The 23,868-nt window shown below is 33.6% G+C and overlaps 1 protein-coding gene across 2 annotated transcripts; it reads right to left on the bottom strand.

Moving 5' to 3' along the window:
• Positions 1–4,046: 4,046 nt before the first annotated feature.
• On the bottom strand, positions 4,047–20,821 carry LOC127073865 (transportin MOS14). 2 transcript variants are annotated; one of them, XM_051015109.1, is made up of 27 exons: positions 20,429–20,821; positions 19,974–20,051; positions 19,184–19,246; positions 18,917–18,964; positions 18,660–18,806; positions 18,245–18,376; positions 18,086–18,126; positions 17,367–17,458; positions 15,822–15,949; positions 13,386–13,461; positions 13,133–13,253; positions 12,948–13,047; positions 12,465–12,546; positions 10,547–10,629; positions 10,135–10,254; positions 9,534–9,585; positions 9,215–9,370; positions 8,300–8,423; positions 8,124–8,205; positions 7,960–8,048; positions 7,781–7,855; positions 7,604–7,658; positions 6,823–6,942; positions 5,795–5,887; positions 5,565–5,710; positions 4,791–4,968; positions 4,047–4,686 (listed from the first exon to the last, which is right to left on the bottom strand). In XM_051015109.1, the coding sequence occupies exons 1-27, from the start codon at positions 20,549–20,551 to the stop codon at positions 4,408–4,410; spliced, it is 2,883 nt and encodes a 960-aa protein (XP_050871066.1). In that variant the 5' UTR covers positions 20,552–20,821; the 3' UTR covers positions 4,047–4,407. The 2 variants fall into 2 exon arrangements, with proteins under 2 accessions (XP_050871066.1, XP_050871065.1); XM_051015108.1 differs by having other exon boundaries at positions 7,960–8,205.
• Between the last annotated feature and the right edge of the window lie 3,047 nt (positions 20,822–23,868).

Here is a 23,868-nt window from a genome sequence, read left to right as displayed (position 1 = left end):
GCTTTAAAAATTGAGTACATGAGCTGACCTGAAAACGGATGTGTCGATTTGTAGAGAAAATTTACTTCTATGAGTCGACCTATAATGCGTCTGTGTCGATACATAGTTGTTATACACATAAAATACAATTTTTAATGCATGAAACCTTTTCCAACTTATTTCCAAATGTTTTTATGTTTCCTAATGCTAAGATGCAAATTGAGAATCAGAGGATACCATCCAATATACATAAACGCTAAAGTGTCCTAGTTTTGACATCATACAAAGCATATCTAATGGAAAGTTGCACTCATAATTAAAGACTTCAATTCATCTTTCATTGCAAGCTCCCACTTACCAGCATATATGGTCTGACATGATTCTGCATAGTCTTCAGGCCCACCTCCATCAGTTAGCAACATGTAGTCCGTGCATCTCCTATTGGAAACATGAGGTCGATAAGACCTTCTCATTTTAGGAGTTGGAGTATGAGTCTGTGATGCATCATATTGTTGCTCACTGCATTGTTCAGTTGATTCCTCTAACTGAGGATTCTCAATTATAGGACTTTCTGGGATATCATCCACTCTGCATAAACTGGATCATTTAATTTTGGGTCAGTGGTGGTTGTGTTATGCATGTCTTTGTACATAACTCTTTCATTGAAGATCACGTCTCTATTATGGATCATTTTCTGTTATCGTCATCCCATAGGTGGTAGCCAAACTCATCCTCACCATAGCCGATGAAAGTGCTCTTCTTTAATTTTGATCAAGCTTATTCCTTCCTTGATCACTTATATGCACGTATGTTACACACCTGAAAACTCTAAGATGTGAGAGTTTTACCTCTTTTCTGCATCATACCTCTTTTGATATTCTAAGCTCCAATGGTACCGATGGACCTCGATTAATTAAGTAAGCGGCTGTGTTGACTTCCTCTGCTCAAAATTGCTTTGGTAAGCTTGATTGTACATGCAAGCTTCTAGTTCTTTCAGACAATGTTTGATTCATACGTTTAGCCACACCATTATGTTGAGGTGTACTTGGAACGGTCCTCTCCATTCTAACTTTGTGCTCATAGTATAACTTCTTAAATCTGGTGTCTTCACATTCTCCACCATTATCGATTATGAGTTTTTCAATCTTCAATCATGTATGATTTTCTACCCTGGATTTCCACATCTTGAAAGCCTCAAATACTTCAGACTTATATTTCAGAAAATATACCCATACCTTTCTAGAGTGATCATCAATAAAGTCACAAAGTATTTCTTCCCACCAATAGATGAGACGGTAGTTAGACCCCAAACATAAGAGTGAACAAGCTCAAGTCTTTCCTTCTTTGGGGTTCCCCCACTTGTTTGAAAGATGACTCGCTTCTGCTTTCCAAGTATACAGTCTTCACCCATGTCAATTTCTATTAACCTAAGACCTGGTATTTTTTTGTTTGAGTGCATGACTTTCATTCCTTTCTCACTTATATGGCCTAATCTTGGTGCCATAGATTGGGACTTTCATTTGCCGCAACTGCAATCAAATGACATGATCCTGCTGTCTTGTAAATAGTACCATTTTTCTTACCACGAGCAACTGTCATTGCACCCTTTGAAATATTCAATTGATCACCATGGAAGGTTGTTGTGTAGCCTTCACTAGCCAAGTGGTCTATTAAGATTAAGTTCTTTGTTAGATCGGGAATATGTCTTATGTTTTTCAATTCTCATTCAACTTAACCCTCACTATACCATTACCTGAAATCTCACACCATTGCTTATTATCGAGGTTTCCATAGACATAATTCTTAAAGAATTTTTTCTGGGAAGTGGCATGGAAGGAGGTTCTAGAGTCTAATACCCAAGATTTTTCCTTATTCTCCAAAGAACATATCAACGTGTGTTCTCCTTTTGAGGTAGAAACAAATTTGCTTCATCTTTTACCTCTTGATTTTATGTGGGATACTATATTTGATTTTTGTATTGTCCGTTCTTTCCATAATTCCAATATTCGATAGTCTTCGAATTGTGAAAACTACGATGATTTTTGGATTTGGATATTCGGTCCTTTGATTTACCACGTCCATATCCCTTGGTTGAATTTCTTCCTCTTGCCTATGTTTGTAATAATGAAGAGGATGATGATTCACCAAACTCTCTCTGTCAGATCTCTTCACTGAGAACTAGATCACGAACATCATCAAATTTCATCTTTGTACTTCCTGACCAGTTACTTACTATTGTGACAGTAGCACTCCAACTATCTGATAAGAAAGACAAAAGTATCAATGCTCGTACTTCATCGCCAAATTCAAGTCCAACTGAACTCAATTAGGTTGTTACAATATTGAGTTCATTAATATGTTATGCAATTGATGTGTCTTCTGTTATCTGAAGCGTAAATGATTGTCTCATCAAATGAACTTTATTTGATGTTGAAGACTTTTCATACATGCTGGAAAGATCCTTCAAAAGACCAAGAGTTGTCTTCTTCTTCGCAATGTTAAAAGCAACATTCTAAAATAACGACAATCGGATAACGCCAAGTGTTTGCCTATTAAGAAGGTTCCACTTATCTTCCTTCATCGATTCTGGCTTCTTTTTCATTAGAGGTTGATGTAGCTTTCTCTGATATAGATAATCCTCAATCTACATCTTCCAAAAACTAAAATCCACACCATCAAACTTTTCATTTTTCACTTTTCATTCGTCTGCATCCATCACTCCCACTTAAATTTGACTTCCTAGGGATCGTCTTTGAAAATTTATTTATAGGAAAATTAGAAAATCAATCAACTGACTCTGATAGCAATTGTTAGGACACTACACAAAATTTTATGTATTATCATATTTGTGAAAGAACAAATTAACGTGAAAACACACAAAATTAATGAAAATGAAATATATAAATTGATTAACCTTTCCTTCCAAGAAAAAATTCACAATCCAACTACACTAAAATATTTATTGAAATTTTGTTCTAATGCATTACAAATGAAAGACACTCTTTTATAATCAATAAATAATAAAGATGAATGATTATTATTTAACATCTTTTTAAAATTCTCATTTTTGACTATATGCTGCCCATACGAATGCTATAGCACCAAAGTATAGAAGAATTTGGACAAATTGTTTTTTTTTAATTAGAAAACATTAGTTTATTTTTGACAAGGACTTTATATTGTTATACATTATATATAGTCCCAAACCCTTGTAACACCTAACATCGGGTAAATTTTTGGTGGCCATATATTATTTACTTCAGAAGCATTACTCAATTCCCTATATTGATAAAGCTGAAAGAGTTAATAAGTAATTCTTTTCCAGATTATTCTAATTTGAAGGATGGAATTTTTTGTCCCAATCAAAATTGCATCTGAGAATTTCATCTATGTTTGATAGCATGAGTTTGTGCTGTTGTTAATAAACAAGGCCGTAGACCTCTTGAGGGACTAACCAAGCTTCATGGAGTTTTGTCATGTATTCAAGGACATTAGAAAAAGTATTTAAAAACATCTGAAAAGAAACCGAGGGAGTACATACTTAGTAGTGAAAACTTTCTTTTTACCTAAGAATTGAAAATACCATTTCATATAGAAATTTCTAGAAATGAAATTGGGAAAATAATAGTTTACACTTTATTATTAAAAGTTGATGCTATCTGTTAAGGGACATCTAGCGATACCATCATTAAAACACTAATTCCATATATAGAGCTCCCACATACCGCTAATTTGATCCTTTTGAAAAGCATATTTACCTCAACAGATGAGAAAAATGGCCTTCAAAAAACACTAGCAACCCAATTATTACAGTAGAGTAATTGACATCATATCATATACACCGCACCTAATTAACCCTCGTGTTATTCTAATTTATTAGAGATGATGAAGAGGGATGGTTAATCTCTTTTTCAAGTTGAGGTCGGTGCCACCACAAGCCTCAAACAAGTGCTCAAGACCATAGTTTCACAACATCAATCACAAACCAGTACAAATGGAACCCAAACACATCAACTCAATCATTTTATGATTCAAAGAGACTACTCGGATAACAGAACACAGTGACATATTCTCAAATCGGGATTCATTTCAAACTAAACTCTGCGGCAAATTTATGATTGTACTCTATTTTACCCCACTTTTTCCGTTTCATTAAATTACAATTTTATACCATGTAACCTTCGCCCCTAAAAATGAAAGCCAGGACAACAACATCACTCCAAACCCACATCTCAAGAATAAAAGATACAACACCCTCACTTGATTTTTCCTGGCCAATACAACACGCAGGGGGAAACTCTCCAGAAAAATCGGAGAATGGTAGATAAAAAAACAAATATAACAAATAATGCACAACCAACTAGCCTAACCGATAGACAGGACCTAAACAAAATGGCCCTCCCAATCATAGGCGTTTACTGACCCCCTCTATGATACACACACCAAATTCAACTCAAGCGGTCTCAAAGCTTCTTGAACTATTTCCTGAACTGCTCTATTGCGTCGGCAAACATCAGAGAGCTCTTCAATAGGAACAGTTAGGCCATTGGTATCACCTCCAGACGCCACATCTGAAAGTGCTTTTAAGAATCTTGTTCGTTCCAAGTCTGTGGCAGCTGTTGATGGAATTAACATAATACTTTTTTTTGCCCACTCCAATGCTTGCATCCCATATGAGCGAGTTAACGCCAGTAGTGTGTAAGACACCTGAGAGATGTGCAAATGCATAGAAATCGAGATGGTTAAACTTCATCCTATTTTATATTACTATATTTGAAAATGAGACAGTCAACATTGATTTGAGAAACTACCACATCTACTCGAGATTTTGGAAGTGCTCCGGTTAATGAAGCAACCAAAATTCTGGTAATGCTGGCACCTCTAGGAATAATTATACTATCTCTGATTGGTATAAATTGCTCTCCCATTGTGGAGTTTGCCAAATCAAAAATATCAGAACAGAAATGCAATATGGAATTGGAAGCCTCCCTGCACGAGAGAAGGCGGTAACAGCAAAAGGGTAAACAAGCATGCCACAAAGTACTGAAAATTTTTAAGGAGAGAAATTCATTTGATTCTCATAGCATAGTTTTGTCTAGTGTTATAAGTACTCACAAATACAGAACATGCAGCAACCATACCAAAACATGAAACAAATAGGTTTTAAAAAAGAATTTCAATCTACATTAGTAAAATAAAATAAGTAATAACTGCTATTTCAGGAGGAAAATAATTCACTTGTAAATTTCAATCAGTACCTAGCACCTTTTCCTGAAGTAATTCTACATTTTCTAAGGTACAAGAAATTTCATATATGCCTTCTTTCCATGCAGATGATGCCTTAACTTAATGACAGTGTGCAAAATATAGGCAAAATGCAGACACTTATGCAGGCAAGAAAGTCAGACATGATGGAGCTGCATGAAAATTCATTATGGGATTCATAATATCTCGAGCATAAACAAGAACAAAAAAACAGTGTGAGAATAGATGCAATACCATTATAGAACAAAGGAGGGTGCTTTCAGGGTTGTGTGAGTGAGTGTGTGTGTGACCGTGGGGGTTGGGGGCGAGAGAGACCATACCTATGCTGTACTGTGATCCCAATCATAGAGCAATCAACTAAAGAAGGAAAAACTGGTGAAGGGATAAACAACTGAGGACAGTAGCGAATACATCTTGAAGCCAACAAAAAACAATCATCTGCTATATCAGGCCGGGCTGTGAATTCCTGGAGTTAAAAGTATGGTAACACATTCAAATACTATCCATGGATCCAGAAGTAAGTGCTAAAGCAAAGTTACTTCAATTACACCTGAATATTTGTGAGAAGGCGTGTTGTGTGCTGGAAAAGCGACTCAATTAAATTCTTCAAGTAGTCAGCACAAGATGGATCAGATCCAAATATCTGAAATGTAAGAACATTGGACATTCCTATAGTCAATAACAGGATAATAAGTGCATAATCTATCAAAGTTTTCATATATACGATAAGAAAAGTTATCAGGAAAAGCAAATAGTTGAGTAAAATTAATAGGGGATGTGAAATCCTAAAGAACCAAAAACATGAAAGTCTAATGAAAAGGAAAGACTGGTCAAGATATGTAATTAATTTATAATGTTTGCAGAAAGGGCTGTCTGAAACCAGCACAAGGTGAGGAGGGGAGATGAAGTTGTTTGGAGAAGAAATGACCATAGGGCCCTATTTTGTTGTCATACAAAATTTTAGGAGCCATCATAAAAGTCAAGACAACATGTTCCGAGGAACATCTTAGTCAAGCCTGTATATACTCTTAACAACCTAATGCTAACTCTTATAACACCAGCAGCAACTCATCCTCCCACCATGAAACAATTGCATGAGTGTAAGGTATTGGAAGGCAGTATGAAACTTATAGGGTATCATCCAATCATACGAGTAAAAATGCAATGACAAAATCACATTTACTTTTCACTCATTCATCAAAAAAAATTTATAGGATAAAAGAAGATAATTCATTAAAGAGACAGTTTAAGACTTTTAAAAGGCAGAGAGATAACAGCATGAGTTCAATGGCATAACACTATCCAAGTCTTCTGCATGTCTGAAAAGGATCCCATAACAGATCAAGAGGTAGTACACTATTTCGGAAAGCACAAACTGGCCAAAATATATAACAAGGCGGAGGATATTCCAAAATAATCATTAACTGGACAACAAAAAAGCTTTGAAATTAAGATCTCAAATTCTCCCAAGGTAAAAAAGAAGGGGGGAAATCCTTCAAAGTCAAAAGGTGTATTTAACCACACTTTTGTATGCAAACAAAACAATTACTTACATGATCAATAGTAAGATATGAATACCTTTATAACTTCACTAGAGAGATAAAGAAAGCATGGCTGGTGGTGCTGCCTATACAAACTCTGAATCTCTTCCAGCATGGCACCAATTGTAAGCCCCATGAACCTTCCAGAAGTTCTCACCTAGAAACATGTGATAGAATATTGCTACACAGCATTGAATTGAATAAATACAAAACTAATTATTTTTAACATAGAAAACCCATACAACTAACTTGAGCCTGTACAAACTCTTCACTCAACACCCAAGGGAAAAAAGACCATAAACATAGTATTCAACCTCACGAAAATTTATTTGTGAACATTGTAACATTAAAAGATTAAAAGATATGATATAAAAGGGTTGAAACCACAACAGTTGGATTAGTTTCCAAATCAATTGCATGACTAAATATATATTATATTTTGAGCCTTAACTCAGTCCCACAAAATTGGCTTGTAAGGTGAAAGATTGTCTAGGCTTTAGAATCACTATTTTATGCCTTATCTCTAGCCAATATGGGAAGTGAACATTTGTTAATAGTAATACCCATCCTCACACCCAGATGGCTTGTTAAAAGATCTAAGACAGGCTTTGATATTATATTATGTTTTGGGTATAACTCAACCCAACAAAATAAGCTAGTAAGGTCGGGATTTTCTAGGCTTTAAAGCTCTATTTAGGCCTTATCTCTAGCCAATATAGGAGTTGAAATTTTTCCAACGCATCAAACACCATGTTATTACTATTTACTTTCTTCAAAATGCAAAAAAAGCAACAGAAATAATGGTCCAGCTTACTCACTGCATATTTACATGCTCGGCAAAGAGATTCCATTGTTCTCATGTCCCAAGCACGGCTAGCATCAACAATGACAAAAAATTACTATCAGATAAACAAGCTTCAAAAAATAATAGAACATAACAAAGCAAAGAAAACCATAGAAATGTTAGACATGAGAAGTAATATGAGACTGCTTACACATCAAAAATAGCTTTAAAAATTGGCCAGAGTCGTTGGATAGCATCTGCCACAACTTGAGGATGTTTTACATATCTAGAAACAGATACAGTTGCATGTTCAGTATTGTGGTAAAAATAATTTTAATTTAAAAAAGAACAATGGTCGGGGCGTGCAGAAATAAAAGTATTGGAACCCACCTAAAAATGTAAGCAAATCGATCGATATGAACCGTTAACTGACGAGAAGGTCTTTTACTTAAGATTTCAGGACCTTGATTGATAGCTTCCTGGAGGAACAAAATGTATGAAAAAACAATCATCAAAAGAATAAGTTTAATGAATCTCAGCACACAGACACTAACCTGCAAAGGAGATATAACTGGTATGCATAATGCCTCAAGAGCTCTCTTGGCATCATCCAAAGGAAGTTCAGTAACAACCATACTACATTGAAATTTGAGATGACCAAATCAACTTCATTTAAAAATAGAATCAGTAGCATACAATGATTTCCCAAATATTTCATGAACCAAATTACCTTAAGGCTTCAACCAGATGCAATGAGTCTTCAGCAGGAACTTTGAAACTATCTTCACCACTAACTGTCCGATTGTAGATGTGGAACAAACCATCTAAGCATCCGCACAGCTTTTTCCGGCAGTCTGAAATCAGAAATAAGCAACACGTCAAATACGTGAAACATTGTCAACTTTCAGCTTTCCCCCCTCATGCAAGAGCCTTTTAGGTTTGAAACATGAACAGTGCACAAACACAACTACCTATTGCTGAAATTCATTTTTTAGTTAGAGATAAGATGACGGCATTGACCACTTGGTCATAGAGGCTTTAATATCAAGTCATGTACCAACCATCCCAAAATATGTAAGGTGTTGGGCTCATTAATTACTTTATAGCACCAAACTTTATATAAAATATTCTGCCGAATCAGGCCAGTAAAAAATGTAACAGAAATAATTTAAAGCAACATATTCCCCATTCTCTTCATCCAACGTATTCTTTCTTAATTCGTCTTCTGAAAAAATGAAAGAATCATTACCGATGTTATTTAGTAAATCATTTGATATAAAACTAAAATTAGCTTCAGCTACTTTTGTTTCTTTTACTTTCTAGTTTATATTTAGATTCCTGCAATACTTTTTTGAGAACTTACTTAAACAAGTTGCATCCTCACATAAAAGCACGAGATTTTTAGCCGTTGTTTATGAAAATGACCAAACCAAATTCTTCAGGTAAAACTTTATTGCAAAGCCTCAATCAGAACCACAGTTCAGAAAATTGATTTGTAATCATTGAATGTAGTCAGTCACTCATCTTCACCTTGTATGCACTGAATACTATTGTAGCTCACCTAGGCAACTTGTCAACATTCTAAGGGGTAAACACTGAAGATAAAGTTCACAAATACACTCAAATACTAGTTCACTATATATACCATCACAGATGTGTCTAAACGCCAAGGCAGCAACAGCTGCGCAATCTTCAGATGTACCCATTCCATTCATTAGGATGTCTAAAACTGAAGGAAGTATGGTCACTCCACATGATGCTGAATCAAGCCATTTTGAATAAGCTCCGATTGTTAGGCAGACTGAAAATATGGCAACAATACAATGCAAGCATTACAATTAGTGGTACCAAACAAATTGGAACAGTAAAGCTACAAACCTAATTAGGCAAAAAATTACAATGAGAGAATATCCAAGTCCATAAGTCGAGTGGGATGGGGATTACATAATTTTTCATTACATTACCTGTCTGAAGTAACTGGGGCTGATGAGGAAGTTTAGGAAGCAGGGCCATGATCTGTATGAGCCAAACACCAAAAACGCAAAATATAAAACAATAGCGGTCTATGAGCTTGCAAAAAGATACATTCAGATAGGGATGTCGCACAACTACAAAGGTATACACACATAATCCTCCCACATGTGAAATATCAGGGAGACCCTAAGTCATGTAAAACAAATAAATGTACAAGCCACTGAAATAATTAATGTAATACAACTTCAAGTGCAAAATAAATACTTCTCTCTCAGAATTTAAAATTTGTTGAAAATCAACGGACAAATTATTAATGTATGAAAATATTAAAAAGGGAGGTTACAATATATTCCATGGGGCATGGCCAAATATCAAGAACTACCCTCACAATAATTCAATATAACAATTGGGCGAGTACTGCCTTATTAAAAAACTCCTTCATTGATGCCATCAATGTCAAATACTGTGCCACGTGTACAACATCCTACAGGGCGTGTTTTGAAGGAATGTTTTTTCATATTTTTAGTAAAAGCATTTAGATTTAGAGAGAATTTAAAGGAGATACTTAAGAGATGTTCGATAAAATCTTACCTGAGGCATTACTTCTGCTTCAACAACTGACACGTAGTTTGATATAGCCCGAATACAAAACAAAGCAGCTTCTGCTGGACGCCATTCCTTTTGTTCATTATTACCATTGCCAGATACAGCCTAAAAGGGGGAAAGATGGTTCGGAAAAAAATAAGAGGTTTAGGAAATAACATTCACATTGTTTTTGTAGGCTGAAACAACATTCATGTTACTTAGGCAGAAGAACATACAAGAAGAAAAAATACATCTACATACTAATATTAAACTTAATGAAAAGGAAGATGAAACACTAAAGGCCGGGAGGTTTAGAATGAAATTGAAGACGAGCACTCCCTCCATCCCCTCAATGCAAGAGTCTCATCTTAATAAGGAAGGCATATTTAAATTAAACTCATCCAGATGCAATACACACCTCAAGAAGTTTCGTGTACAGAATTTTAAGTGTGGCATCACCACCAAGAACCGATGCTGCATCTGTTAATACATCCGCAACAGCTGAAACAAGAAATGACCGTTAACCAATTAGAATAGAAATACAATGATGGGAATATGTTCGAAATGAAACTGATAGAGATTTTGGAATATGTTCGAAAAACTAGCTACATGCAAATGATAAAACGAGGTCTAGGAGATAGAAATTCAAGGATGGGAATGCCAGAATATCCTGGCCCATTCTCACACAAATAAGATCATTTGTATCTCAAATATTTTAACCGTTAAACTTCAAAGCTCAATGGTAAGTTTCTTAACAACAGATTGTGAAAAAAAACATGTAGTTAGTGAGCCTCTGCTACTTATCTTTCATGCCAACGAAAAACACTAAATTTACATTACTTTCAAGGTCAAACCTACTTCCTAACTTCCCGTGAATTAACCTGCGAAATCATCTCAAAGCTAATTTCTTGTTTCAGACTTTAGTCACTCAACTAATTTCTCTTATCAGCATGGGTGCACAAATTTTTCAGTGGATGAGAAAGCATGTGTCACAGACACATGACAATCACACTTCAAGATAGTTCTACTTCTATCTACCAGTGCCACCTAATATTCCACAACTCTTCTGTTTTTTGGGAAATTGGTCAATAACGGGATATAAGATGTACTACCAATTTCCCGGTTATTGCATGTCTTATTTTATTAGTTTTAATAGTACATCTTACATTTGTACTTCTTTCTCTTTTTTAAGTACAAAAAGAAGTACGGATATAAGATGTACTACCAAAACTAAAAAAATAATACATGCAATAGCCGGGAAATTGGTCATCCAACAACAGACAAGGATATCAAGTTGGCCCATTTGGACATCAATCTGGCCGTTCATAGTGTACCATAACTATCAGCATAGAGACCAAATTGAAGTCCAGGGATAGTTTGTGGAGTAAATTTGTGCTTATTTAACTTTGATGGACCAAATCATATCTAAAATCTGAGGGACCAACTTGATGTGTCCTATATTTTGGAGGATCAGTTTCAGGGCTTAGGGGGGAGCAATATCACAACACCTATGCAAAGCTCGCTGATTTCTCAGCATATGAAGCAGAAAATTCCTTCTAGATTAACAATTTTGCGGAGAGCCATAACAGAGCTAACACTAACACCAATTATATGCCGGGCATCAGTTTCTAAACTTCACATTAAACATCAAGATTGCTATATTATTACTCTATAATGATTGGAAAACTCGTTATCAAGTTTCAATTCAACGCCAAAGTATGGTTGATGTTAAAACAGTAGTAATTTAAAAGCCCCAGGAACTGCTACGAAAAATGTCATATCTGAAGATAAAATATTTGGAGCAAAACCAAAAGTTCTGAGCCAGAGCCTACAAGAACCACAAAGGTCCAGAAAGTGCAATTTAAGAATTCTGGTCTCTGACTCGATTGACAAGAACAAGCAGGTCCATAACTTATCTCTAGAGAGCATTGAATAATAATAATAATAATAGTAATAATAATAATAATAATAATAAAAATAATAATAAAAATAATAATAATAATAATAATAATAATAATATTAATAGTAATAATATTAAGGGTCTTGTGAACATGCGCCCTGAGGGGAAATGTTAAGGAATTCAAAAGTAGAAGTTGTATATTAAGAAAACAATTTATTAACTTTTAACAAATTGAATTCATAACTTTAAAGACAATAATTTTAGAGTTCCTTAACATGTGCTCTTAGACATGTTAGCACTTTCCTAAAAATAATGATATAGTAATATTTGTATTATAATAATAAAATAATGAGTATAATACTAGTACCCCTGTGTAGAATCAATCAGTGTACAACAGTGAGAAAAAATGTATCATAACATGAGCAAACCCATTTACCATATTTAGTTTGCTTAAATTCCCTAAGGTCTTCATACGAAAGATCTTGATAATCTTCAGGATACTGAACCCGATAGCTAACCTGCAAAACATCCATGACAAGATCTAACAGCATAAATATAACAAGTAATAACTACACAATTCAGTCATGACTGGGGGAAAAAAGTAAAGAGCAAGATGTGAAGGCTTAATCTTGAGAATATTATAAATATCTAAAAGAAGAATGGTGTTTTTTAATTGTATACAAAGAATGTAGATAATATTTAATTATATATATATATATATATATATATATATATATATATATATATATATATATAGAGAGAGAGAGAGAGAGAGAGAGAGAGAGAATGTAGATAATAACAAAATTGATTTTATTGAAGCACACATGATAGGCTTGAAACCATTAACTACTAAATGTGTTCAAAGGTTGCAGGGGAGAATTTTAATTACAACTTCCAGTCTCCAACCAGGAAGACTCACCAGTGATACAAGTGATTCATAAGCAGGACGAAAAACCTGTAGCCTCTTATTTCTCTCAGCTTCAATGCATGCTTCATTACCATATGATATATAGGACTCCCTGTCAGATTATGCAATAATTATATTTACAATCTGGTAAAAGTGGTATCCAGCAAGAACCATACTTTCAAGAGTAAAATAATTACCTTCTAGTTAAGGTCAACTGAAGACTATGCCAAAAGTTAAATGTCATAGAAGCAATATCATATTCTGGATGTGAAGCAACTTCCAACAATGCATGCACTATTAACATTGATTCATCAGAACCTGGAATATTAGTTTATCACGATTTAGATTCTCAATTAGTTTAACACCAGAGAGACCATAAGCAACTTCTGAGAGCTTCAAAATTATTCAGTCAGGCTGTCTACAAGAAAGAATACAGTAATGTACGCATACCAGTTGCGATTAGTTCCACATACGAATCACCCATGTCCGCAAACAACCTAGCAATTGCCTTCACATCTTCCTCATCCTAAAGGGATATAAAAGGATAATGTCTATCATAGGCCTTTGAATAAGAAGCATAGCATGCAAATGTGTATAAACTAAGAATGAGAATATCATTATACAATAGATGAAATATCATTAAGGCCTTCACACACAAATTATAACTAAATTCCTCAAGAATTTTTCATAAAAAGTTGGCTTTATATGACGTCATTTTCCTCAAAGCTCCCGATCTTTGAGAAATACTTGAAATATATTTAAATACTTAAAATATATTATTCAATTTACACATGGTATCAGAGCTCCCGATCTTTGAGAATCTTGTTTCCGCTTAAACTCTAGTTGTTGCAATTGCATATTCTTATTCTTGTCCGCCTTCATTGTGGTTTCTTATTATTGTTTGCCTTCATTGCAGATTTTTAATATCCATAATACATTGTTCATCTGAGATATTGTTCAAGTACATGTTCGTCCCTGACACTATTCATCCGCAAAACTTGTTCATCGCATAAGCATTGTTTATTAAAAAGAAAGAAAAAGACACGATTGAAGTTGGCAACCTCTTTACTACTGTTTGTTGGTCCTTTTTTGTTCTATTTGCATGACACATCAATATGTCGGAAGGAAGATTGGTTCGACTCAACCAAGATGAAGTAGAAAGGTGGAGATCCTCCCGTAGAAAATTAGAGAAATCATATGTACTTTGGCACATTTAATACGTTCTCGTTTTACTTCCTCTTGGTAAGTCAACTTTCTTTTGGATTTAATGCCTTAGAGAAAGCATCATGTACATGTGTACATGTGATGATGAGAAAGAACAATTGTTTGGTGAACACTAAGCCAAGGAGTTTGAGCTAACCAATTGTTTGGTGAACACTAAGCCAAGGAGTTTGAGCTAAAGACCTTGGGCAAATTGAAGTGCTTTATAGGAATTAAAGTTACCCACTCTAAGAAATGAATCTCTAAATCTCAATAGAAACACATTATTGATCTTCTACAAGAGACGGGTAAAACAGCATGCAAGTCTGCAAGTACATCAATGTATCCAAGTGTAAAGTTGGGGAACGCATATGAAAATATTTTGGTTGATAAGGAAATGTATCGAAGATTAGTCGGAAAACTTATATACCTATCACATACTAGACCTGATGTTGCTTTTGCTATATGCATAGTCGCACATTCATGCACCAACCCAAGGAGATTCATTTACAAGTTGCAGTCCAAATTGTGAAATATCTAAAAGGAAATCCAATTAGAGGACTTTTGTTTTAACGAATAGGAAGTGTGGGTGTTAACAATGTAGGGTCGATTGTGGATAGAAAATCAACTACAGGACATTGTACTTTCCTAGGTGGGAATCTTGTGGCTTGGAAGAGTAAAAAAAACAAAGTGTTGTATCCAAAACTAGTGTTGAAGCAAAGTTCAGAGCAATGGCACAAGGGATATGCAAACTACCATGGCCGAAAATGATCTTAGACTTGAAGATAAAGAGTGATGAACCATCGAGACTTTATTGTGATAATAAATCTACTATTAGCATAGCCCATAGTCAAGTGCAACGTGATAGAACCAAACATGTTAAAGGTGACGGACACTTCATCAAAGAAAAATTAAATAGTAGTCTTATTTGCATTCCATATGTTTCTTCTCAAAACAACATTGCATGTCTTCTAACTAAAAGGTTGAACAGCAATAACTTTGAAAAGATTTCCAAGCTTGGAATGATAGATATTCATTCACCAGTGTTGTAGCTAATTTTACTCTTGGAAGTAGTAATTTATATTCGAACTTTTAGACCATTAGTTAGGCCTGATAGATTAGAATAGTCTATATAAAGAGATTAGTACTTGTACATTGAAATATACTATTCTTTTTTCACAGAGTAATTATTATTTTGAACCTTTGTATATAGTATTATGTAGTATAATACTATAAATTTATGTGCATTTTATGTATTTTCTTGTATCACAATTTACAGTAGTCCCACTATCGGCTATCCATCCACAGCATTTATGGGGTCTTCCACCCTGCATTGCTATTCAGGATTGCCATATACATGAGAACAGCCAAACATTTGATGAGGCTTTTTATTGGCTGTCGACGAAATTATCCAAGACTTGACATTCATTCCCTAGATATTAGGTATTCACATTGTGGCCAAAAAATATAGCTATTACACTAATAAATCAAACTAACACCATCAAAAGGGAAACCTAGTGCTACAAATCAAATCAACGCTATCACAAAAAATCATACTACAAATTCCACACTATGAAATAAATGCCAACATAGTGAATTAAATTGCGCTATCAAAAAGAAAAATTGCTATATTTTGGAATAGACAACCCTTCAAGCCTCAGAGAATTTAGACTGGGAAATGCTTACCTTCGTAGAATCACTAAGCTGTGATTTAAGATTCATAACATGAGGAACAATGACTTGAATTAAGGGCACGTTTGTGGAAACACCATCAATGCTCCCTGCTGCAGTGTAGTGTATCAACTCAGAAATCACTGCAAGGAGGGTGCAAAAGACAAAAGGAATACCACATTGTCAAATTAAGTACATGGGAAAAGCAACACCATTATTAAGTAACTTAGATATTCATTTTTAAGAGATTTAAACATAATAAAAATCACATATTTTTTCAAAAAGATACCACTTAAAAATGACTTTTATGAGAAGCTACTCAAACCAATTTCTCATTTAAATCTTTTTAAAAAAATCTTTTAAATTTTGACAAAAATATGTAATCCTAAAAAACTCTTTTAGTTAAATTGTAATAAGGGCCTTTGGAGGCATAGCTCAGTACATTCCCCTTAGACGCATAGCTCAGTACTGCAACAATAAACTGATCCATTACATATTTAGATTATATGACTGTAGAGTGCAGCATTTGCAACCCTATGCCTCATATGTTGATTAACCTGAATAATATGTGCTTATGAAAAATCATGGTTCAAACCCAATGAAACATCCAAAAAACAGGGTTTTAGGATCCACAACTCCCATGATCAATCAACCCTTAAAGTTTAAGAAAATGCCTAGATTTTTTTTATCTAATGAAGCCTCTACTTATATATCACACTCAAATTACCAGCTGACTAACATTCTTCTCATTCTATAACAACAAATTGCTCTTTCTTTTCAAGTTGTCTTCACAAATGCTCGAATTATTTCTTGAGCAATGAAAGATTAAGAGTGGAATGAAACAACACTGCTCAAAAGTGGGTAAGATATCATAATCTTCCTAAGAGTAGTGATAGCAACACTCACTCTAACACTCTCTTAGTAACACCTTTCTTATAGGGTGAAATTCATGTAGGTCTCACTATTTTGGAATGGGCCACATAAAGTGGTGGGACCTACATGAATTTCACTCAATAAGAGAGTTGGAAAGAGAGTATTAAAGAGAATGTTGCTAGCACCTTTAATCCCTCCTAACCTTTAAAAAAGGTGATAAATGCCATAAAGAAAACAGAAAATGTAAAACTAAAGACAATAGTAATCTTAAAAAATACTACTGCAAACCTTTCCTTCATTGAGTTTTGCTGGCTTCAGTGTTAATAACGCTTAAATTGATAGTAGTGGGTGAATAAATTACTTAGAGTTCCACTCTCAGCAAAATGATGGTAATGTGAATAATAGACGAAATGTTTTAAGCCAAGTGCTAGTACAAAACAACTAGACACTAGTACAAGCATTGCCCAATAAGATTAATAAGGCTGCATTTGCCATATCACACATGGAAGATCTAATGGCAGGCGTGAACACTATCAAGCCTTAAAAGGTGTTTCATACACCTACCAAAAATTAAAATTCATGGAGCCCAGCTTTTTATCCCGTTATAATATCTTGAGGTAATATCCAGTTCAATTCCAACAGCATATATTTGAAAGAAGAAAATGAAAATTTTCCCAGCTTTCGTACCATTTACAGATGCCTCTGAAAGTAGCTCGGAACTCAAGCTCGACAGTGCTGTGAGAACTAATGGATGAGAACTGAGAACAGATCCAGGAATCCTGAAAAGAAAAAGAAAAATCATTAAAACAGAAGTTAGAACGAAATGCAATTATTCCTCGTCTTTTCCCTTAAAGAAGATTGAGATAATAGAAACCCTCGATATCAATTTCACAAGAAACAATACTTAAATTGATAATTCATTTAAATGTCATTAAATTGTGATAAAAATATACATAATACCAATGGCTCTTCAATTAATTATACAGATGTCACACTGAAACCAACCACCCAGCATTTTTATATATGTCGCCCGCTCTTTCTACCACTTCTAGTTAACAAAACTTCTACATATGTAAAACTCAGAAAAACTCACTATAATAACAATCTTTATGTGAAAACCAACAATAATGTTCATAACAAAAATCCAATAATGAGAGAATACCTGGCTAAAATATATCTATTAATTGTTCATACAAATAAAAGAAATGTGAAGCTTCAGTCTGTGACATCAGGTACAGATGTGGCATTAATAAAATGTTTCTCCCAAACATAACACAATTACAGATGCTCGACCACTTGTCAAAAAATAACATGAAGAATAATCTAATAATCTATCACCATTATCAGTAATGCACAGTTATGTAAACAAAATTTAGTTACATGCAAAGAACAAAGAAAATACGTACCCATGCTTTAAGCGAAGCCATGAAGCAAATGCCTCAAGAACCTGAAACAAAAGTTACCATTAAAGCACCACCATAAGACCATAAAAACAGACTAACATTCTAAATAATTGACACTGACAACATAATGGACAGTAAATAGAAAAGCAATTGACCGGTCACCTGCTCCTTTAGCTCAGAAATACTCAAACAAGCTGTCAGTGTATTAAGAGCAACCTCCATTTGAGAAGTAAGCTCTTTTTCAAATTGACGGCGCCTTTCAGGACGAGCTGCTATCTTATAGTTTAACACTTCCTGCTTACAACGACAAAATAAGTAATAAGACATAATATGTAACGACAAAACGCAATCAAACAAATAGCTAATAAACTTACTTCAATAAAAGATTTTGTTTGCAACCATTTATAGAAGGATATATGAATTTTATGATGTTAGGGGCTACATACAACACTATCCGACAATACAGCAATTTTCTAAAGAATAACTACTTGATATTTAGTGGCTTAAAATTCAGACATTTGTGTCATTAATAAAGATCAAAAGACAGTCTAAGTTCCTGAAACGCCAGTGTACATACCTCTGGTAAAACTGTAAGTAACTCCAAGAATCCTGGTATATATTCTGGATTGGAATCCATCTCATCCCTGAGCCATTTCACTATTCCACCATCTCCCCAGTCTTCCGCAGGCACGTGCACAGCCAATGCAGCCACTGCAATGCTAATCTACAAGTATGGACAATTTGCACCATGCATCTCAGTAAATTAAACTTAGATATTACCCAAAAACAAACTGCAAAGAAGACAGAAGGTCACAAGGAGCTTCTTTATGATACCTGAGTTCTGACTTTTGGATGACCCTTGTGGAACTTTTTTAGTAAGTTCTGCATTTAAAACAAACATGAACTGATGAAAGTAAAGCCTATTTACAAAAACATATGAGGAATTGTATTTTTTTAACATTTGAATATCCATGGTGGGTACTAGTCCATGACCTTAAAATATTTTATTAGAACTTAGATGTAATGACGGCCATATATCAGAAGGAAAAGAAATGCATGTCCCAAAGTTAAAATGAATAAACACTGAGAATAGTCACTCACGTTTAATGAGTCACGCAGCGGCCGGAATGCAGTGGAAGGAAGTTCCTCAAAGTCTCGTTGAACCTAGGTCATAATCAGGCACTTAATAATTAAGAAGAAAGCATTTCTGGCAAGAGATTTTCAGTCAGAAACCAGCATGCATGTAACATTCTTAAACATGCATAAGCACTTTTGGCAAGAGATTTTCAGTCAGAAACCAGCATGCATGTAACATTCTTAAACATGCATAAGAACTTCTGGCAAGAGATTTTCAGACAGAAACCAGCATGCATGTAACATTCTTAAACATGCATAAGCACTTCTGGCAAAAGATTTTCAGTCAGAAACCAGCATGCAATGTAACATTCTTAAACATGCATAAGCACTTCTGGCAAGAGATTCAGTCAGAAACCAGCATGCATGTAACATTCTTAAACATGCATTAGCACTTCTGGCAAGAGATTTTCAGTCAGAAACCAGCATGCAATGTAACATTCTTAAACATACATAAGCACTTCTGGCAAGAGATTCAGTCAGAAACCAGCATGCATGTAACATTCTTAAACATGCATTAGCACTTCTGGCAAGAGATTTTCAGTCAGAAACCAGCATGCAATGTAACATTCTTAAACATGCATAAGCACTTCTGGCAAGAGATTTTCAGTCAGAAACCAGCATGCAATGTAACATTCTTAAACATGCATAAGCACTTCTGGCAAGAGATTCAGTCAGAAACCAGCATGCATGTAACATTCTTAAACATGCATTAGCACTAACTACACTAATATGAAGGATAAAAACAACAAATCACCTTGCTTCTCAAGGTCTGAGAACAAAATATTAAAGTCTCTAGATTGCTACTCGGATCATGAAGCAAATTATCAGCCACCTGCAGTGATTAAAAACAAAAACAAAATAATTAACATATATAAAGAAGAACGAGCATGTTCATATATCTGCATGTTCATATATATGCCTTTCTGCACTGAATTACTGAGTTCCCAATCCTTAACAATTAAAAAAGCCACAAGAGTCCTTGAAATTAAAAAATCACAGAAATAGAAACGCTCCTTGAAACACACCACTAATGGAGCTAAGCTCGCAGCTCAAGAATCAACAACAACAATCAAAATCAGATAAACATAAAAGCAAGCATCGAGAAACGGAAAAAGAGCTAAAATTTCATCAAACAAAATTCGGTGAAAAGAGAAATCAGGAAGCCAATGAAACAAATCGAGAAAGCGGAGAAAGGATTGAAGAGAGAACCTGCCACGCATCCAAAGTCCGCTGAAAATCCTGAAGATAGCGATCGGCTTGCATGCGAACGGTATCATCGGGGTGATGGTAGAGCGCATTTAGGGCTTCCTTCACAGTATTCTGAAGGTCCATGCTGAAATCGAATCGAATCGATTCGATGCAGATTCACGAAAACGAAGCTCAATCGAAGTGTGAGTTTGGATTTTTGTGTGTTTAGATTAACACTGTTGCGTTTGAAATAAGTGTCAGGTTTGTTGATAAAAGCGAAGAAAGGGGTTTTTGGCGCCCGGTGAGGAATGGGTTGGAGGGGTTTGATAAAGCGATGTTGATGAGAGAGAGCGAGAAGGAGAGAGAGATTCGCAGCCGTTGGATTGATTGACGCTGTGTCAATGTGGATTGTACTTTTTAGCGAAACACCAACTTGTATAGAGACGGTGAAGTGAAAGCAATGCAATGCGTTTGATCTGGGACACGTGGCGTTTATTTTTTATTTAACAGGTTGGAGAAATGGACCCCACCTTCAGACCGGCAATATGCACTTGTTTTTTTCTTCTTTGATTCTTCCTTTTCTTTTTTTTTTCTTGGTTGGAGTAGGATATGGTTGAATTTTTAAGAAGAATTGTGTAGATTTTCATATTTTTCATTCTAATTGTAAGATTTATTTTTATATATTTAAATAATATTTCTCTCATATTTTTATTTATATTAATTATTATTTTATTTAAAATATTTATAAAAAATTAATTAAATAAATAATATATTAAACCAAATTAAAATAAGACAATAAGTATTGAACTTCAGGTCTAAGACATGTCTCAATCTAATACTACAAAACAGATAAGAATGATAATAACATCAAAATAAGGGATTTGAATTCTCTGTTCTTACCAATTACTGTCTGATGCTACATTCAGTGTAATTAATAATTGAGAATGGTTTAGAATGAGATAAAATTGAAAGATGTAATGACAAAAATAAAAGATTTGGATTCCCAGGTGTCATCCAGGAAGACTGTAATGACAAAAATAAGATTCAACCTTCAATAAAAAAATGGTTTAGAGAGATGTAAAGACAAAAATAAAGATATTCAGGTCTAAGACATAGATATTCAAGTCTAAGACATGTCTCAATCTAATACTACAAAGCAGATAAGAATGATAATAACATCAAAATAAGGGATTTGAATTCTCTGTTCTTAGCATTTACTGTCTGATGCTACATTCAGTGTAATTAATAATTGAGAATGGTTTAGAAAGATATAAAATTGAAAGATGTAATGACAAAAATAAAAGATTTGGATTCCCAGGTGTCATCCAGTAAGACTGTAATGACAAAAATAAGATTCAACCTTCAATAAAAAAATGGTTTAGAGAGATGTAAAGACAAAAATAAAGATATTCAAATGACTGTAGTCAATGACAGACTTCACTAGAAGATAAAATTAAAAGATGTAATGACAAAAATAAGAGATTTAGATTCTCTGTTGTCAATGACAGTAAGATCATGTCTTCAGTGAAAATGTTTTAGAGAGAGAGTAAAATTGAAAGACGTAATGACAAAAAAAAATATGAATTATCTGAGGTTCATCAATGATTGTACCATCCTACTTCCAACTTTATGATTTCTAACGGTTAATATTCAAATTCAAAAATAAAGCATTACACCCTAAATAAATACTCTTATATTCTATATAGATCTAAATATATTGAATTATATCTTGTATTTTATTTTGAAAAAAATAAGTTAAGTTATTAGAAAATGGGACAAATAAAAGCAAATATATATGATTAAAAATATGAGAAAAAAGTATATAAATTTATGTTTTCATTTTTAAGAAAAATATATTTATATCCATAATTAATTAGTCAGATGTCATTCAATATTTTTTTTAAAATAATTTATTGCACTTGCAGTTTTTTTTGTTTATGTAGACCTTATCTTATATTTTGAACAAATTAATTAAAGTTATTAGAAGATGCGACAAAGAAAAACAAATATGTAAGTTATATGTATGGTTAAAAATATGATAAGAAAAAGTTAACAAGTATTTGCCATTGATAAAAAAAATTGTGGGCTCTCACTATTAATGATCATCAATGAAGAAATAAAATTAATTTATTTTTCATTAAAGTCTATTTATAAGAATTTATGTTGTATTTTTTTACGGGAATTTATACTGTATTATACTCAATAAAAACCATGAATTTGCACGTGATATAAATCTTTAATGTCAAATCTTTTATTAATTTATTTATGATCAAAATACTATTTACAAACAAAGTAACATTTTTTTTGCATGTTTAAATAAAATTCTCAAATTTTTATTTATATGAATTATTATTTTATTAAATTGTGTTCTTTTTTTTAAGTTAAATAAACATATTAATAAAAGATCTATGTTAATTAGATGATCTTATTTTAAGGGAAAAGTTAAGATGACTCTTTTTCAGTAAAGTATTACTTTAAAAAATATGTAGTGGATAAATATTTATTTTTTAATTGTTTTCCCGTGCCTATTGGTATGCAGGGTGTTCGTTTGGACACTTGTATCTGTTACTCTATTTAATTTAGGATGTTGGGTTAGAAACTTAAGTTGTTGTTTTTTATTTTTTCTTCTTCTATTTTAAAATAATTGTTATGATAACATTTTTGTATTCTTTAATCTGTGTGCAAAAACTTTAAGCGGGTGCATTTTGAAAGAGAGTGAGTATTCTCTAAAAAATTTAGATGTTTGAAAAAAAATATGTTAGTATTAGTGTTAGTGTCGATGTCTGAAACTGACACAGACATTTATACACACTCAAGTTATTATTATAAATAAATTTGAACTTTTTTTTTACGTTTGATAGTTAATGTATATAGTCCATATATCAATTATATACATTAATTGTCAAAGGTAAAAAAAATCAAATTTGCTTATAATAGTAATTTGAGGGTGTAATTATTAATTAAGTTTAATTTATTTATTTTTTAAAATTATAATTAGTATCATTCTATCAATGTCGATGTTACGTTTTCGATGTTTGTGTTTCATAACTTTTATCTTTTTTATTTGTGTGATTTTGTTGTGAGCTTAATTAAGAGTTAGGTTTTTCCATTCATGATGTTTGGAGGGATTTGTTTTTTTTTTTTTACAGTTGATTTTTGCTAATGAAATTGGTAACAATATTTTAATCAACAATGTAAGCTAATGAAATTGGTAACAATATTTAAATCAACAAATTGTAACATTCTAGAAAAGTTAAGAATGTTTTAGGGATTTTGTATAAGGAGAAGGGCAAAAGAGTCTTTTTCATTACCCATATAAGAACCCAAAACAAGGAGAAACTCTCTCATTTTTCTCCCTTGCAAAATCAAAATCAGAGAGTTCAAGGTAGAGAGAGGGAGAGAGAGAGAAAAGAATAAGAGAGGAAGAGAAAAGCTCAAAAGCCATCAGATGTTGGAAGAAA

The sequence above is a fragment of the Lathyrus oleraceus genome, chromosome 4 (genome assembly GCF_024323335.1).
Source record: "Lathyrus oleraceus cultivar Zhongwan6 chromosome 4, CAAS_Psat_ZW6_1.0, whole genome shotgun sequence".
NCBI classification, from domain to species: Eukaryota; Viridiplantae; Streptophyta; class Magnoliopsida; order Fabales; family Fabaceae; genus Lathyrus; species Lathyrus oleraceus.
Note: the sequence above shows the minus strand (reverse complement) of the source record. Positions and strands in the feature narration are given on the sequence as shown.